At 47.4% G+C, this 14372-nt stretch overlaps 2 protein-coding genes across 6 annotated transcripts; both read right to left on the bottom strand.

The window, feature by feature from the left end:
- Positions 1–6: 6 nt before the first annotated feature.
- LOC112885722 (BRCA1-associated RING domain protein 1-like) lies at positions 7–5095 on the bottom strand. 4 transcript variants are annotated; one of them, XM_025951345.1, is made up of 15 exons: positions 4830–5095; positions 3766–3958; positions 3426–3665; positions 3264–3364; positions 2862–3045; positions 2671–2777; positions 2496–2591; positions 2303–2401; positions 2056–2154; positions 1864–1962; positions 1677–1775; positions 1427–1559; positions 1038–1191; positions 747–865; positions 7–650 (listed from the first exon to the last, which is right to left on the bottom strand). In XM_025951345.1, the coding sequence occupies exons 2-15, from the start codon at positions 3952–3954 to the stop codon at positions 321–323; spliced, it is 2049 nt and encodes a 682-aa protein (XP_025807130.1). In that variant the 5' UTR covers positions 3955–3958; positions 4830–5095; the 3' UTR covers positions 7–320. The 4 variants fall into 4 exon arrangements, with proteins under 4 accessions (XP_025807130.1, XP_025807128.1, XP_025807131.1 ...); XM_025951343.1 differs by having other exon boundaries at positions 1038–1203; positions 4830–5092; XM_025951346.1 differs by having other exon boundaries at positions 1038–1203; positions 2514–2591; positions 4830–5091.
- Positions 5096–6387: 1292 nt separating this feature from the next.
- Positions 6388–8717, bottom strand: LOC112883796 (60S ribosomal protein L24). 2 transcript variants are annotated; one of them, XM_025949025.1, is made up of 7 exons: positions 8602–8657; positions 8118–8166; positions 7815–7856; positions 7633–7708; positions 7449–7550; positions 6887–7035; positions 6388–6730 (listed from the first exon to the last, which is right to left on the bottom strand). In XM_025949025.1, exons 3-7 carry the CDS (start codon positions 7823–7825, stop codon positions 6583–6585), a joined length of 486 nt encoding a protein of 161 aa, XP_025804810.1. In that variant the 5' UTR covers positions 7826–7856; positions 8118–8166; positions 8602–8657; the 3' UTR covers positions 6388–6582. The 2 variants fall into 2 exon arrangements, with proteins under 2 accessions (XP_025804810.1, XP_025804809.1); XM_025949024.1 differs by lacking the exon at positions 8118–8166 and having other exon boundaries at positions 8602–8717.
- Between the last annotated feature and the right edge of the window lie 5655 nt (positions 8718–14372).

Below are 14372 nucleotides of genomic sequence, written 5' to 3'. Positions count from 1 at the left end.
TGCTCGTTTGACGGTTGGATTCTGGCTGCATCTGACGAGTTAAATTAGTCAGTTGTGGTTCAAATAAGTCGGGCGGCGCAGTACTGGGAATGGTTTTCAGCCACAGTCTGGTCCCACTGCGTATTACAGACATTGAACAATGCTGGCTTTGTCGATTTCACATCACGAGATCATCAGTCGACACTGATCGACCACATGGACCAAATTTTCTGAAGCATATACTTATTTGATTTTCAGTTGAGTAAGTGCCAACCTACGACGACGCAACCTACCCCACTCGCGCGCGCATGTAGGACGCGAAGCCATCCTTCTCTTCGTGTTCAGCGATCCAGGATCTCCGCGTCGTACGCCGCGACGGCGTCAAGCACCCTCAGGTGGCTGATCACCCGCGCCCTCAAGGCCGCGTGCTTCCTCGCCTCCACCTCCTCCTTCCGCAGCGTGCTCCTGGAAAATCCTCCGGTCGCGTCGCCGTCGAAGACGAAGTACGGCCCCACCGACGAGCCGCCGGAGTCTCCGAGCAGCAGGTCCAGGAACCCTCCCCTCAGGACCTGCCCTCCCGCGGTCGCGATGAGGTTGCGCACGCGGTGTCTGCCGTCAGGGTCCATGTAGGCACTGAGGCACAAGCGCAGGCCCGAGAACAGCTTCGGTGTCTGCAAGCAACAAGTCAAGAACCGAATGGCAGCAGTCAGGTTTCGTCCAGGAATGTAACTCCTTTGTTGAATGACTGCCAGTGACAGATAAGATACCCCTTTGGTTGCTCGGATTCTTCCCTTCTTCGGCCCGTCGATTGTTCTGATTGAATCCATGCTGAGTACATAAGAAGCTTCTGGACGTCGAGTCATCTCCGAGGAGCAGTCGGCAACCCCTAAAAGAGCAAGGTCAAAAAGCATCAGACCGGCTAAAACTGCTCCGATGATGTACATGTACGAAGGAGATGAGAGTAAGATTCAGCAACTTATCCGAACACAAACATAGAACTCAAAACCTACAAAAGAAGGCTCACGTGTGGAACTGCAGGAGAAAGATTCACTACTAACATTCAAAATGGACGACCCATTTCCCAAGCAGTATGGCCATGAGGGCTTCAAATGATCTGCTCCACGAGGTGCCAGCACCTTTGCCCACGATGACATGAGTCACATTTTCGCCCCACTCTTTCGTCAGCCTCGCGTTGGTCCAACAGGCAAACTCCTGCAAGGAATCCTGTCAACACGTGTGAAGCAAATTGGTCACAAGTTGCTTCAAAAGAAAAGAAAAATGGTCACAAGCTGGAATGGAACAGAAATCATTTGTAATGCATGTAGCAAATAATTTCTTGTGCTAAATTTCCATAAAGATGGATTCAAGTGGAACACAGGAAACATGTGATCCATCCATGATGCGCCTACAAGAAGTTGCTTATTTTTGCTACTTTATTATATGCTACCTTCTCCGACACACTTAAAGACAATCCAAGCAAAACCAACTGATCAGAAGGGAAGCTTGATGTGTCAGGCTGATATGCTTTTATCTTTTCCCCTTTGTAAACACTAGAAATTCCTTCTTCATCTGGATGACAGCTGGAATGATGGGATGCAGGAGAAGATAATTATAATTAGTAATTAGTGACTGTTCAATGACCAAGAATATCTACATTACCTCCCAAGAAGGGCCAAGATCTAAGAACAATCATGTACCTCTTAGGCAAGCAGCACAAAATTGAGGTGTTAGGCTTATGTGCTCGTTGATCATCCCTTTCACAATTCATACAAATTTCTTCTTCATCTGAATGTTTCCTAGAGTCACGAAATACGACGCGGAATTACAGAAACAAAATATTGGTCAATAGCTAAGTAACCAGGAAACTTAAGAAACATGACATACCCCAGTGGCAAGGAAGAAAAATTTGAGGTATCAAGCTGATCAATTTGATTGCCATCTCTTGAGCTATTTGTGGAAATCCCTTCTTTTAGAAAACATTGGCTAGGAAAATACAACACGGACACTATATATTAATCAGATGAACTCTAATATGTACATATCACAAAACAAAGATATGATGAAGAAATCACATACCTTTGACTCAAGTACGAAGGATTCAAAATGTTAAACTGATCTGTTTGCTGATTTTCCCTTTGATGATTGTCAAAAATTACTTCCTTGTGTATATATGGGCTGAAACCACCAAATACAGATATGAAAATGGGTGATTAATAAAATCACTATGAACCTTTCTCTAAAAGAAAGTTGAAGAAATATCATGTACCCCCCAGGCAAGAAATCACATGGACTCTAATATCTATATTTTCACGAAATCACATACCTCTGAGGAAATGATGCAGCATTAGAAGTGTTGAGTTGATCTGTTTGTTGATTTTCCCTATGATGATTGTCAAGTTTTCCTTCCTTGTCTGTACATGGGCTGAATCCACAAAATTATAGAATGGAATATGGCTGATTACATAAATTACCATGAGCCTTCACATCATCTCTAAAGGTGAAGAAATATCATGTACCCCACAGGCAAGAAAGACCTTGTGGTTTTAAGCTGGTCAGATTGTTGGCCTTCCTCTTCAAAAGCAGTGAAAGAATCTTCTTTGTAGGAACATTGGCTAGAAAGAAAAAACATAGATTACATGAACTGCAAAATTCACATATACTTTCCAAGAAGGGAAAAGAAAGATCTCAAACCTTTGATGCAAGGAAGAAGAATTGTCATCCTCCTTTGTATGTGTATACAGCTTATCACATGGTAGTGTCTTTGAAACATGTTTAGGGCACAGCACAAGACGTTCATCCTACCATGTAAAAAATAAGCATGTCAGAACATCACAGAAGTTATAGAAAATACAAACCATCGGATCAACAGCAATAGAGCTTACAACATCCCAGCGGCAATCAATCTGAACTGCACATGGAACGTGAAAACTCCTATCGCAATCGTTGTCATAACAACCAAGGGCTGCTCCCAGGAGACCACATCTTCTGCATCTCAGTCTTGAAGCACGTCTGATTTCTGACTCCAAGTTCACAACAACGTCACCCTCAAACCACACTAGTGGAGTCCTTAACAAAAAAAATAAAAATCAGTGGGAATGGAAAATGAAAGGTCACATGACCGTAAAAAATGCAATCCTTTAGATTAACATCGAACTGAACATATTAGATAAAACGAAAACACTATTGCATCTTAAATCTACACTGAAATGGCATGCCAAGAAACCTAAATTATGTAGATTAGTATAGAGAGTTGAGCACTGTCTACACAGAAAGCAGAACCCTACCACTCCAGGCACTTTTTATGGACATAGATGGCATTTGATGAGTTGCCCTCTTCAATGGACACAACCCTTCCCTTTAGATAACACACCATCGAACCATGAAGCTGAAATTGGGGGATAACATCAGTTCTGAGACAATAGATGTTAAATTATAAACTGTATTACCTGGCTCCTTCTAAATGAATGGCAGAAAATGCATTCGTCTTCGAATAAGTTAATTGGAGTTAGCAGTCTCTTCAATTCAGTAGTACCTCCAATGTCTTCGGACAGGACATGTTTTGCAGATACATTGCTTTCTTTATATGAAAGCTGATTTGGTCCAGTCTTATTTCGCTTAACACGAGGGGATGACTTTTTTGCATCTTCTATCAATTTTTTCTTATTTTGACCCTTCAACAGCGATGCCTTTATAAATATGCAGCAGAAAATGTATCAACAAAAGAACAAAGATATCCTGGCATCTAGTTTAGAAACAAAAGTAAAAAAAAAGGATAAATGTAAGAACCTTTGTAGCCCCAGCAAGGCTGGGCTTAGTTGGAGAGTTAAATTGTCTGGTCAATTTATCACTCTGCATTTGACGTTGCTTAAGGACATCGCTCTGCATTTTACCTTGTTTAAGGACTTGGCTCTGCATTTGACCTTGCTTAAGGACATCAACAATATCACTATCCATTTCTCCAAATGTCTTGACCATTATGCTGGCATGAGTAGCAGACATGGTATCAACGAGTGTGAGTCAGACTGTTAGAAATTAGTGGTGTCTACAATAAGCTTAGCTCGAACAATCGGGGAAACAGACCTGGCATGCTAGATGAAATCAGACGTGAAGGACGTAAGAAAGAAAAAAAACATAATTAGAACATCAATTCTCAGTCATTTCTTTTTTCTCATTCCGCTCGTGGAGATAAAGGCCTATGGCGAGATACATTTCGGCAGATGATTTGGCCGGCATTTTTGGCTCCATTTGGACACGAGGCTAGTACTTATTTTGGCAGAACATGGGCAGTAGCTAATCATCGAGACATCATATCCCCCCAAATTAGGTGGGAAATGTACTTTTGTCCCCGAGTTTTCAAAGACCTAGCAGGTGGAAAAGCCGACCCCCCAAATGGGCAAGAACCGGCGACCCTGTTCACAAATTCTGCAGTTGTGAGACCTACTCTATTTTTTATTTTATTTTTGAAAAACTAGTTGTGAGCTACTCTAGACGCCTCCCATCCCACCCGTCCCTGGTCGCCGCCGCGATCCGGCATGCCCCCACATCGATTTCGCCCCCGCATTGTTGGACTGGCACACCGGTGCTCCTCCACATCCGCAGGGAGGCGCGGGAGGCAACCGGCGCCGCGCCGCGACACGAGACCAATGCAGCACGCACGTACGGGGAAGGAGGCGAGGCGACTTGGAGTGGAGGAGGGGGAGCGCGAACGGAGGAACCGCCACCGACCAAGACGGTCGGCGCAGGGACGCGTGCGGAGGAGGAGGAGACGAAGGGACATGGAGGAGGGGGAGGAACGGAAGCGCGCCGCGGCGGCGGCGGCGCTGAGCGAGCGAACGGACGAACGAACTCACCTGGACGTGACGGGCCGGACGATCGCGCTCGCGCGTCCGCGAGACGACGGTGCTCGACGCAGCCCGCCGTCGAAGGATTGAAAACCTCACCGGCCCGGCTTCGCTTCGTCCCGCTCCCGCTCCCGCCGCTGCTCTCCTACTACGCTAGTGCCTAGTAGTAGTAGCGCTGCCAGTGAGGCGCTGATGAGTGGATGCGAGCGAAGGCGTGTGCCGTGTGCGAGGCGGCAATAAATGGCAGGCAGGGGACGGGGAGAAAGGCAGCGAGAGCGGGGAGCCCAGGGGGCGGTTGCAGGTTGCAGCGTTGCCGGCGTCGCGTCGGGCGCCAGGCACGATTTGATAGCGGCGCACGCGTGGCCAACGGGCAATGGGCACTGGACTCGGGAGAACCCTTTGCGTGCTACGGTGCGAGTACTAGTAGCAGGCACTGGCGGAGCCAGGGGGCCTGCAGGGGCTATGCCCCTAATAATTCGGGTAAATAAAATCTAATTTACTTAATTAATGATTATTTAAGCTAATCAATAATCATTTAGATCTTATTTTTAGTTGCAATTAGAACTTCTCATCATTTAGATCGGTTGATTCAAATATCATATTTACTAGACACATAAATTATTATTTCTACGAATGAGCTACTCTCTCCGTTTCAATTATAGCTTATTTAGTTTTTCTAATACATAGTTTTGCTAGGTATTAGACATAGTGTACATCCAAATATATAATAAAAGTTATGTATTTAGAAGCTAAAATGATCTATAATTTCAAACAGAGGAAATAAATATTATGCTAAAACGGTAAAAATACTCAATTCATTTCTCTTTAGACCATCTATTGACACGGTTAAATATGGTTATTCATAAGATAGGTATTATCATACTATATATACTTCTACCGTAACTATTATTAGATCTATTTGGGGAACGGTATCACGTGGCAGCTCTTTCTGCGTGAGCGCGTATGGAAGCGCTTATCACGTTTATTATTTGGAGCCCGCATCTTAATCGTTGTTCAGTGTAGAAAAAAATATTATACTTAGCATTTTATGGATGCTGTAGCTTTTCATAGGTGCTAGACTGCCAATGTCGTAACTTTATCTTTCTATTAGTTTGGACCCCTTAAGTTTAATTTCTAGCTCCACCGCTGCTAGCAGGGTCGACCAGCGAGTGCCCGGCGGCCAGGAACCAAACAGGCCTCACCCTCATTGATGCGTGGGTCTGAGTGCACAAGGCCAGGCCAGCTCCGGCAACCGTACTTCCCCTCCTCCGGGTTCCAAGAGACTGAAAAGACAATGGGAGTCAAAGAGTGGTCACAGGACTGATCACGCATGGACGCCGTTTCGCAATAACCGGGTCTCGATTTTGCGGCACGCGCCTGTAGGCAGCATAACACGCTTGCTTCACAAAGCCGTGTATGGTTCAAAGGAAAATGCCATCCACTACATTTACTAAAGATGCTGCACGATTACATGCCATGCTAACAGAAATGGTCAAGGCACGACACCAGCTCGGGAAACAATAGCCAGGTCTCATCCAATCCAACGCCACAGGCCAACTCCACAGAATAAGCATAAGGACGGCAACCATTTTCCAAGATAATAACGAATCCATTCGTTCGTCGTCTGTGGCAACAACGCTGAAACAAAGCAAGTCTTGCTAATTTAACCGAGGTTTTACAAAAAGAGGCTTTGCTGCGACAGGTAAAGCTCAAGGAGGAGCGAGCGGACTAGTAGTAGTAGGACGACACCCTTCTGAGCCCTTCAGCGCTTGCCGCCGCCGCCGCCCAGCTTGGGGCCCTTGGAACCCTTCTGGACCGCACCCTTCGTCTGCCCCTTCTGGGACTTGGCCACCTCCGCCTTCTTCGCCTTCTTCTCGTCCTTGGTCTTCTTGATGCGCTCCTTGATCTCACTGCAAGAGTCATGGCAGTTTGATATAAGTTGAGGTATTATGGTAAACCATAGCTTCAGAGAACAGATTAACGTGTGTTCTATTTGCCGCACCAAAACAATGGTTATCATTATCACCAAGTATAAATGATGGCTATAGAAGTGGTAGAAAACATACCGAAGGGCAGCCTCCCTAGCAGCATCACGGACCTCAGGCTTCTCAGCTCTCTTCTTCTGGATCACTTCCAACGAAGCACCCACAATTGACCTGGAGTACGGCTTCTTGGTGGTGCGGCGCCTCTTCTTGACAGCTTCAGCATGGATATCCTACAGACAGAAATGACAAAAGTATATGAGAAATTCTAGCATCAACAGGAGCATGGACTTAACTGTAGAGGACATCCACACGGAAAAGACAAGCTGATAGACAAATAAAAGAAATTAAGCTTAAGTCTACACAGAACACAATTGCATAATCCAGAAGATGCGATCTATAAATAAAGTAGCATAACCATTTGAGAAATCAGCAATGCATCTAAATAAAGTAGCATAACCATTTATGTACGTGCACACAATTTTAGCATAGCCATTTGATCATGAATGGCAATGGATGATTTGAGCACAAAAAACCAAAACCCCTGGGAATGTACCTTCTATTGCTCAAGAAACAGAATTAGATACCAAAGACACATCAAAACCAAACAGTTCAAGCAGAATACTTAAGGCAGTCAGTACAATACCTTCTTGTGTTGCTTCCTGTACATGGCTGTCCAGGTAAGCTTCGCAGGCTTCAGGCGGTTGTGGAAGTAGCGCTTGCATTTTGAGTTTGCAAAAAGGAACACCTGTAAAATTGATACAGATACTTTATATAACCACCTTCTAAGCTTATAGTTATTGTTGCCAGTAAATGTATCAACAAATAACCTGAGAGTCAGCACGAATGAACCGGATGCCTTTCCCTGGGTAAATCTTCTGACCACTGAAACGGCAAAGTTCCGTCCTGCAAGGAGATCATAATCAGAATAATTTCTAGATCTGCTGAAATGGCATTGACTAAGAAGTTCTATGAACATATTGCAATTGCAATCACAGAAGTAGAAACTTACTTCAGCACCATCTTCTCAGCTTCAAGAAACCTTCACAAACTCCTGCAAATATTGCACGAATAAAAGACAGAAAATCAGCATCCATGACATGAGCATGTGACGGTGCAACTATGCGAGCACAAGAACTGACGAATCTATAACAATGCTTTGAGCAATCGAGTCATTTTGCTGCCACACAAATATTGGGTTTTGACAGGCAGCAGAAACACAAAAAAAGTAAAGCTAGAGCTGCAAGGGTGCTACCCTGGTACATCTCGCACATCCATGAAATAGGCAACTATGCAACGCCAGAGGCCATAGTACCTGAGTGCGTGTGCTTTCAATCCGAAAGGGTCTCCCTCCTCGCAAAGACCTAGAGAATGAATACGACTCAGAGCTCAAAAGATTTAACTGTCGGGCGACTACTGGCAGCAGAAACATGGAACAAATCTCTGCTGCAAAGCGGGTTCCCTGGTCGGTATGGCACACAAAGAAAATAGGCAACCACGCCATTCAAACAGCCGTAGCGCCTCAGTACTTGTGCCCTTATCCGTCCCTCGGAAGGGAAACCTAAAACTGTAACGCACACAGCCAACTCTAAACCCAACTAGATTACCTCCCGTCGCGTCTCTACGATGCACGCCATGAGCGCACACAACTAACTACAAGGGCAGCGAATCTAATGACCAAAACCAGATCACGGAATGGAAACGAGAACCGATTCAGGGACGGTTGTAGCGAGAACAACACGAGACGAGGCGAGCGCAAGAGCTAGCAAGTACAGGATAGGAGCGACGTTTGCCCGTACCTTGAGCGGGAGCCGCAGGCGGCAGCGAGGCGATGGCGGCGGCGCGGCGGCGGCGGGGAGGAGGGAGCGGGCGAGCAGTGGGGTTCGTGGCTCCGCGAGGGTTTCTTATGAGCTCGCAAGAGTGGGCTGGTTGGCTGGGCTCGGGTCGTCACGGAGTCAGCCGCTCGCTGGCCCAACAACCGCTTTGTAGGCTTTTCGGGCCAATTTTCATTTCATTTCCTTCAGGCCCAGTAGTAGCCATAGGCTTCTAGGCCTAAATCGAAGTAATATGGGCCGTGGCCCTTTCTTGCTTGTTGACTGATGAGCATTTTTTCTTTCTTCGAATCTTAACCACTCCCGCCCGTCTCGTTCAGTGGATAAATCCAACTGCAAAATCCCTCGAGTTGAAAAGCACAGCTCGAAATAGCATTTATAGCTTACCCATTCCCAATATTTCCATTTAATTTAACGCGTATCTGACGATGTGGCGAGTGCAGTGTTGTCCACAAAATCCTGTGGGCGGTAGGGCGGGCGTTGGATGGTGGATGCCACAGCACGCTCGCTCGTGAGAGCCCCGTCACATCCCGAGTGCCCGTCGCGACATTCTTCCCCGGAGTGTGCGATACGTCGCGTCGCATCCCGAGTGTCCATCGCGACATTCTTCCCGCGAGCGCGTGACACGACGGGCACGCGAACCATCGGGGCGGCCAGGCCACCGCGATGCTGCTGCACCGCCGTCGCTGTCGTCGCCGGCCAACCGCACCGCGCGCGTCCGGCGCCGGTGTTCTCGCCGCCGGAGACGGACGGACGGGTCCCGAAGAACTTCCACGGACCCCCAGCGGGAAACCGCGTGGAGTGGCGCACAGCTCGCTGCTAGCTCCTCGCTCGGATGAGCTGGGCCACCAGTCAGCCTGGCCGAACCCTGCATTTTCGGATGCGCCTCCCCAGCACCAACCCGCAACACGATTCGATGCGCCGAGTCGTACGTGCACTTCCCATTCCGGCCGCAGCAAGAGGGCGAGGAGCAGCTCGATCGAGGGCCGCCAGCCAGTGGGATCGACGAGACGTCGAGGTCGGGATCTTCGAGTCCGATCCGGCACATGGCGCCGGCCTTCACCGAGACGGCCAGCTAGCGGAGGTGGACGGGCGCGCCTTCCTTTTCCGCGCCTCCCGGGCGCGCTTGATCGACCGGCAGTCGGCGCCGCACCAATTTTTTCTCTTTCCCGTCGTGCGCGCCGAATACACTGCCCACTGGTGCTGCGACACCGGCGGATCCGTGGATTCACACGTGCGCGCGAGGGGAGGGCAATGCAACTCGTCGTCAGAGCCATGGACGCCAAGCGATCGAGGAAGAAGCTTCCGGTGGCACGCGTAGTCAGGCCACCATTTCCACTTGGTGCGCGTTGCTCTCGGCTGGTCCCCGGCGCGGAGAGCTGCCCGTGCCGCGGTGCAGCAGCTGCTATTATTGCCTCAGCTCCCAGGCTCACAGTGCAAGCCTCCGCAGCGGGCCGGGCAAACCAAAACGAGCTGCAGCCTGCAGGACTGGCGTCGCATTCGCACGTCATGCATGTGAACTGATCTAGGTTTGTGCGGCACCCAAAAAAAAACTACTGAGATGGTGCGAGTGCGAGATCTCCCGAAGTGCCTAGCTCACCACTTGAGGAAAAATGGAGTTGTTTAGAGAGATTGACTTGGAAGGCCGCCATAGTTGTTTTTAAGCCACCACCGGAACCAAAGTCAAAACGTTGTTAAATGGGCTACAGGAGTTCCGAGATGCTTTCTTTCCATCTCGAAATGCAGAGTTTGGCGCGAGTAGTGCCGCCCAGGTCACGCTGCACTGCTGCTGTACGTGGAGGTTGGCATCCAACGCCAGAGCTTTCAGAGGAACGCACGTACACGAAGCGGCATGAACTAACCCGGGTGAGCTGCGTGAGCCGCTGGGGGGAATACCTATCTGGATGAGGCGCCGCAGCCCGCAGCCAGCTGATTAAAAAGGACTCGAGCTTGGAAACCGCTGGTGCGAGTGGCGGCAGTGCATGCCCATTTAGGGTTGATGATGGGTTAAGAAAGACTTGCGCATGTAGTGGTACTAGTGGTGCCTTGCCAACTTCCACTGTTCCGCATGTGGCGTGTCAAACTGAAAGCTCTCCGAACGCAGCAACAGGAGGAAGACATCCTGAAGCTGAAGCAAGCGGTTCCGCCAGATTCCGTGCGAGCTCTCGATCGATCTAAGCACACGGCGTGTCTGAACCGGAGAATTTTCACCGGGATGTATGTGTAGCACGGGAGCGGTGGCAACATTAGCGCGTGGTTTGCCGTCGGATCGGACACCACTGTCCCCCCAAAACTCGTGGTGTTTCTCTGGACCCGTTTGAAAGCTCATCGCGTTCGCGTCTGTCAGACATCAGGCACGGATCGGACCGTGTGTATGAATAACTGAACTTCAGCACTAGCCCGTTATCAGTGGTTGCTGCTCGTCTCGTATGGAACTTAGTATATGTCGAGATTGGATGGTAAGGGTAGTACGTGGGATCGATCCGATACATTTTCATCCGAACAAAAATGGCGCCAAGACCATTCTCTTGACTTCATAAATCTACTAATACACTGCTTCTTGTCACCACTAGATTTTCATCGGAACAAAATGCCCTGTTACAAGTGGATGTGGCGGGAAGTGACGCAAGCTGCGGTGCAAGTGGATGGATTCATCCCATCCTGTTTTGTTCTCCAACTAAATACATCTTTAGATTAAAATTAAATTTTTGGAAGAAAGTTGTGATAAGTCCTAAATGAAAAAAAAGTGTGCACTAGAGTAGTACAATTATATCCAGTTCCAACTCGAAGTTCGACTTTATTAAACTATTTTCTATTTAAGTTATGTACTCTAATTTAATTCACTTAGAATATTATATACTTGTTTTTATTGTTGAAATCCAATCATACTCATTTAAGTTGTAAGAGCACTATTGTACTCAACTAATCATGTAATTTGTAACTGTCTATTTGAGTCGACATGCCGAGCATAGGAGGGGCCATGCCACCCCCCCCCCCCCTCCGCCACTGATTTTCATCCGAAAAAAATGGCACGAAGACCATTTTCACGACCTCATAAATCCATTAGTCCATTGCTTCTTTTGCACCACTAGATTTTCATCAGAACAAAATGGGCCGTTACAACTAGATTTTTCAGCATTTTTGATGCCTCCAGTGAATAGCCTGCTTCTTTTGATTCATCAAGCAGCCAAGTTTTTTCCAACTCTAACTTAGATATTTTTTAGAGTTATTTATTAGGCCAGTCTCAATGCATAGTTTTGTTGCACAGTTATGAAGATTGAGAACTTGGTAATCGAGCCAGATAAGTGTCATAGGGATAAAAGTCTTCTCTCATCTCATGAAACTCTCCCTTTTCTCTCTTCACGATGATCCTGTCATGTCAGCAAATTTACTGATGATAAAATTTAATGCCCATAAAACTCTTATAAAACTCCCACTGACACTGGTCAAGTATCCTACTTTTTTGGTGGGGGGAGGGGGGTATTGTCCAAATTAAACTAAAAAAACTCAGCCAAATGAGAAAAAAAAGAACGATAACCCTTGTCTATTTTAGAAAGAAAAGACATTCAGGGAATGTTAAATATGTAGTAGTGCGATATGAGCTATAACATCCCTAGACTGCACCAAAACGCTTATGAAGTAGAAAAAAGTAACCCAGCAAGAGTACAGACATGTTTGATTTGTTGTCAAACATTAGCACGCGAAAACGTTAGGCACACCACAATTTTTTAGGTGGGGTACTTGGTTTATGTCATGTCACGCCTCTAAATTTACATGTTGTAGACTGTAGCCTTGTCAAATCTTACATAAGTTGTGACGAATATAAATTGTTTGTATCACGTTTTAAGCATGATTTGGCCACAAAAAAAAGTACGGCAGTAGTGTGTGCGGATGTGAACTAGACATGTCCATAGGCATTCCTAGCAGTCTAGCACGGGTGATATGGACGCCCATCTCGTCGTGTTTTCATTGTGTTTTGTTTTGTAAAAAACAGCAGGACGCGAGGAACAACTAACCCATATTCCAAAAGTGCGTGTCGCTATTCGCGATACAGGACACGCCAACAAATTAGAATTATGTAATTAGTACCAAAGATTAAAAAAATCGAGTTGAGGTGCACTAATCGTCGAGCTCTAGCTCCCTGGAAGTCAAACACCAACGGCATGAGTAACGACGCAAGCAGCGAATGTTGCTGAAACTAGCTATCTGGCTGAAAAAAACATCACCCGCTGCCACAGATAGACACAGCAGTGCTTGTCTAGTGCAATGGTGAGGCCACGATCTGAACACGCGAGTCCCTTGCACGCACGCCATGCGCATGTACGTGGGGGCTCGTCAGAGTTACGGGTCGGCATCACCGAGATGATGAGGCAGGAAGGACGAGCAAGAAACAAAAGGTTCAGAGCGAATTGCATCACGATCCGTCTGTGCAGCTGGGATGTCCTCGCAAATATCTGTCAGCAATGATTTGCTCACGAATCGAGCACGGATGACAGGCTGCAAAAACACAAGCAACTAGAGATCCAGGTGTTCCTGAGTAATGCAGATTCAGGAAGGCTGCCCGGTTCGCTTCAGAAAAAAATAAATTACATAGGTTTAAGGACACGGGTATGGTGCCATTAGGAATCAGTTGAGATTTTGCATCCCCATGATCTTATAATCAACGTGCTTTTAGAGTGTGTTTAGTTGAGGAGCGAATCGGAATGGAGCCGCTCCGCTCCTTTTTTCTGCGTGTTTGGTTGTAATCGAGAAAGAGTGGAGTGGTTCAGGTAGCCAAAAGATACGAGTATTCCCCTAATATGCGGAACGAGACCACTCGTCCAAACCAACCGGACGCGAGCGCTCCCGTTCCTGTCTCCCGCACGCGCGAGATAGGGCACTGCCCCCTCACCCCCCCCCCACGGCCGCTGCCGCCAGATCCAGGTGACACTCCCCCCCCCCTCGGCGGATCCAGGTGACCCCCCCCCCCCCCCCCCCCCGCCGACGGATCCAGGCGATCGCTCGCCGCCCCCCACCCCCGCCGCCGGATCCATGTGACCGCCCCCCGCAGGCGACCGCTCCTCGCCACCCCCCCCCCCCGCGGGGCACCGCCCCTATCTTTGATTTGTTGATCTGTTCGATCCGTGATTTTTTGTTTTGATCTTGGCACTAAGACCTCTACCGGCTTCAAGAAAGTTCATCTCAACTCAACGCTTGTGCTAAGGCTCTCAACGATCATTTTAAACTCAAAAGGATAGGTGATCAAGTTAGTAATCACTTGAAGACATTAGTAATCACTTGAAGACATGGAAGAAGAAGTACGCTAGGATTAACTATCTTAAGAATTTGAGTGCTGCTCTTTGGGATGAAGATGAATTCATTGTCTCTTTAAATCATGACCACTGCAAAGGACATATGGCGGTATTTGATATCACTATATGCTGGATATTGTATTTAATTAGTGTTGCACTCGCTGTTAGGATCCAAAAAAACAAGGTTGATGATGAATATTTGAATAAGCCTCTTCCATACTATGGTTTTCCAGCTACAATCTTTGGCAATTGTGTCGCTACCGGTCAGTATGCAAAGAGCTCTAATGAACCAATTGGGACTGATAAAAGTGAAGGTGTGAGCAATGGGGGTGATGCCATTGCAGAAAGTGATGGGCTAAACCATGGTATTGATAAAAGTGTTGTCAATGATGATATATCTTCGTCAACTAGGCCAGCTAAGAGAGCCAAGACTACTGATGATACCGG

Source organism: Panicum hallii, chromosome 3 (genome assembly GCF_002211085.1).
Source record: "Panicum hallii strain FIL2 chromosome 3, PHallii_v3.1, whole genome shotgun sequence".
Taxonomy (NCBI): domain Eukaryota; kingdom Viridiplantae; phylum Streptophyta; class Magnoliopsida; order Poales; family Poaceae; genus Panicum; species Panicum hallii.
This window is presented reverse-complemented; position numbering and strand designations above follow the sequence as displayed.

Bases quoted from the DNA above. Each gene is read 5' to 3' on its own strand.
- LOC112885722 (XM_025951343.1), bottom strand. From the start codon at position 3,954: ATGGTCAAGACATTTGGAGAAATGGATAGTGATATTGTTGATGTCCTT. The intron at 3,046-3,263 runs GTAGGGTTCTGC...TTTTTTGTTAAG, and splicing joins CATAAAAAGTGCCTGGAGTG to GACTCCACTAGTGTGGTTTG. The intron at 1,560-1,676 runs GTACATGATTGT...CCATCATTCCAG, and splicing joins TTGTGCTGCTTGCCTAAGAG to CTGTCATCCAGATGAAGAAG.
- LOC112883796 (XM_025949024.1), bottom strand. The intron at 7,551-7,632 runs GTTATTTGTTGA...TCAATTTTACAG, and splicing joins TCATTCGTGCTGACTCTCAG to GTGTTCCTTTTTGCAAACTC. The intron at 6,731-6,886 runs GTATGTTTTCTA...TGACTCTTGCAG, and splicing joins GCTAGGGAGGCTGCCCTTCG to TGAGATCAAGGAGCGCATCA.